At 64.9% G+C, this 3,308-nt stretch overlaps 1 protein-coding gene across 1 annotated transcript in view; it reads right to left on the bottom strand.

Moving 5' to 3' along the window:
* PERM1 (PPARGC1 and ESRR induced regulator, muscle 1) overlaps nt 1-2,806 on the bottom strand; it is an 8,890-nt gene extending 6,084 nt beyond the window's left edge. The window contains exon 1 of the mRNA XM_057388147.1: nt 42-2,806. Coding sequence (XP_057244130.1) covers nt 42-2,785 — 2,744 coding nt within the window. The 5' untranslated portion in view covers nt 2,786-2,806. The remainder of the gene's footprint in view (nt 1-41) is intronic.
* Nucleotides 2,807-3,308: the final 502 nt, after the last annotated feature.

Consider the following 3,308-nt stretch of genomic DNA (forward strand, 5'->3'; position numbering starts at 1 on the left):
CCGTGTCCGCATCCTCCGGCCACGCCTGGGCTCCTCCCAGCGGCACCAGGGCGAGTTTGTCCCCGGACCCTCTGGGCACCAGGGCCTGGGAGCCCGCGGGGGTTTGGCCCCCTCCCAGCTGGACCTGCCTTYGCAGCAGAGCCTTCAAAGCCCCCACGACTTTCTTCACCTCGGAGGCCGGAGCCGTRGAGAAAATCCCTCTCCAGCCCATCCTGTTCTGGGCTCTCTCCGGGTAGAGGTGTCCATAAACATCAGGGACCGGGATAAACACGCTGTCCTTGCCCGCAGCCGAGCTGGGATCCTCCTTTTCCATCCCAGCGCGGTCTAACCCGCCAAACTTCTTCCTTTTCCTGTCTTTACCTTTGCCTTTTTTCCTCTTTSCTTCGGGTTCGTTGAAAAAATACTCATAAAGTTCGGGCCAGGAGAATTCCCTGTTCAAGGGCRATTTGCGACCCTCCAGGGAGCTGCCCAGCTCGTCCTCCTCCTGGGAATCGCAGAACAGGTAATCGTACATCTCGGGCCAGGTGACATCCAGAGAGTTGGGAGTGCCAGAGGCTCCTTCTGCAAAGCACAGCGGGCTCCTGGCCCTGGGCAACTCGGCCGCGGCTTCCCAAGGGATGCCAGCCCCAGAGAATGTGGGGATTTCGATCGCAGGGATCCTGGGAAGCTCGGCTGAGGGGATTCTGGGGATCTCAGCCCCAGAGAATGTTGGGATCTCGATCGCAGGGATCCTGGGAAGCTCGGCTGAAGGGATTCTGGGGATTTCAGCCCCAGAGAATGTGGGGATTTCAATCGCAGGGATCCTGGGAAGCTCGGCTGAAGGGATTCTGGGGATCTCAGCTGCAGGGATCCTGGGGATCTCGATTGCAGGAATTCTGGGGGTCTCGATTGCAGAAATTCTGGGGGTCTCAATTGCAGGAATCCTGGGGGCTTCGATTGCAGGGATCCTGGGCAGCTCGGCTGCAGGGATTCTGGGGATCTCAAATGCAGGGATTCTGGGGATATCGGCCGCAGGGATCCTGGGGATCTCAGCTGGAGGGGTCCTGGGGATCCCGGGTGCAGGCTCCCAAGGGATCCCAGCTGCAGGAGCTTCAGGGACCTTTGARGGTTTCCTGGGAATCTCAGCTGTAGAAACTCCAGGGATTTCTGCAGGCTTCCTGCAGATCTCAGCAGTGGGAACTCCAGGGATCTCTGAAGGTTTTCGGGGAATCTCAGCTGCACAAACTCCAGGGATTTCAGCTGCAGGAACCCCAGGGATCTCTGAAGGTTTCTGGGGGATCTCAGCTCCAGGAATCCCAGGGAGCTCAGCTGCAGACTCCTTGAGGATCTCGGCTGCAGGAACTCCAGGGATTTCTGAAGGTTTTTGGGGAATCTCAGCTGCAGGAATCCCAGGGATCTCAGCTGCAGGAATCCCAGGGATCTCTGAAGGTTTCTGGGGGATCTCAGCTGCACAAACACCGGGGATCTCGGCTGCAGGCTCCCCACCAGCATTGCCCCCAAGCCCCGCCGCACTCCCGGGCTGGAGAGGCTTCCCTGGCATCTCCTGGCACGGCTCTCCCGGGGCAGCGACCGCTGGGGCACTGTCACGTACGCCCGAGCCACCAGCCTGCCCTGCTTTTGGCGACTTGGTGGCCTTTGTCTTCCCTGGGGACTGCGCCCCCGGCTCCTTCCCCCTCGGTTTCAGGGGCTCGCCGCCATCCGGGCCAGCGCTGGCCACCGCCCGCTTGCCCTCCGCAGCCTCCTCGCTGCCCAGCCTCACCAGCGCTGCCTTGGCCGCTTTTTCCTTGGCTTTGCCCTTCCGAGAGGACATCGGGGAGCCCGGAGGAGCCTTCCCGGCCCCCGCCGCAGCCCCCGCAGGGTCCCTGTCCCCCTCGGCCGCGCTGGCTCCGCGCTGCCGGCGGCTCTTCCTGGGCTGCGCCGGCACTTTGGGCCTGACCACGCTGGGGGATCCGCCCGGGGAGCTCGGTTCTTCCTGCGCTGTCCCCGGGGCCGGGCTCGGGGGGTCACCCGCGGCTCCCCGCAGCCTGGGCTCCGGCGGGGAGGCGCCGGCAGAGCTTTTGGCGGCCGATTCCTCCGGGAGAGCAGATGGTGCTGGAGATCCCGGAGGTGCCACCACCCCCGGTGGTGCCACCACCCCTGGAGATGCCACCACTGCCGGGGGTGCCACCACCCCCGGAGATGCCACCACTGCCGGAGATGCCACCACTGCCGGCGGTGCCACCACCCCCGGCGGTGCCACCACGGTGCCACCCGGGGTTTGTCCCCCTCCTGCATCCCCTCCCTGCGGCTCCGTGTCCTGGCCGCCTCCGGCCGCTCCTTTCTCGGTGTCCTGCCCGGGGCTGCCCTGGGCTGTGCCACCGGCCGGAGTGGCCGCAGGTGGCCGTGGTGGCTGCCTCCTCTGGGCGCTGGGCATGGCAGCGGGTGACAGGGACCCGGGCTTGTCGCTGTCGCACAAGAACCTGCCCACGGAGCCCAGCTCCGCTTCGTCCTCGCTGCCCGACAGCAGCTCCGGCGGGGCTCGGAGGCGCGGGGCGGTGTCGCTGTCGGTGTCACCGATGTCACCGGGCACCCCACGTGGGGCAGGGCTGCCCGTGCCAGGCGCTGGCTCGCCGCCCGTCGAGGAGGGACAGTCCCGTCCCGAGGTGTCCCCTTGCTCAATGTCACTGAGGCACTGCTCGTCGGCCGTGGCCAGCGAGGCGGGCGCCAGGCTGCACTCGTCGGAGGCGCGCAGGAACTCGGCCCATTCGCGGTCGTTCAGCTGGATGCTGTACTCGAAGTTATCCATGCCTGCAGCAGGCGAGCGGGGACAGGTCAGGGACAGAGGGTGGCACCGCTGGTGGCAGAGCTGTGTGCCCYCGACCCTTTCTGCCGGCTCCTCCCTTCCATCTGCTCATCCTCACTGGTTTCCAGCTGGAAATTCCAGCCCCTGGCAGCCTCAGCAGGACGGGGGTGGCTGTGCTGGACACAACGCTGCCAGCAGGGATGGAGGGCACTGCCACCCCGCTCCGGGCCCTGCTGCCCCTGCTCCCTGGCACGGCAGCACCGGGATTTGGGATCCTCCTCACGGCTGCACAGGAGATTTGGGATCCTCCCCACAGCTACACAGAGGGTTTGGGATCCTCCCCACAGCTGCACAGAGGGTTTGGGATCTTCCCCACTACTAAACAGAGAGTTTGAGATTCTCCCCACAGCTGCACCGGGCATTTGGGATCCTCCCCACTGCTCAACAGAGGGTTTGGGATCCTCCCAGCAGCTGCATCAGGGATTTAGGATTCTCCCTACAACTGCACAGAGGGTTTGGGATTCTC

The sequence above is a fragment of the Malurus melanocephalus genome, unplaced genomic scaffold (genome assembly GCF_030028575.1).
Source record: "Malurus melanocephalus ecotype Western Australia unplaced genomic scaffold, MMel_1.1 scaffold_1611, whole genome shotgun sequence".
Taxonomy (NCBI): domain Eukaryota; kingdom Metazoa; phylum Chordata; class Aves; order Passeriformes; family Maluridae; genus Malurus; species Malurus melanocephalus.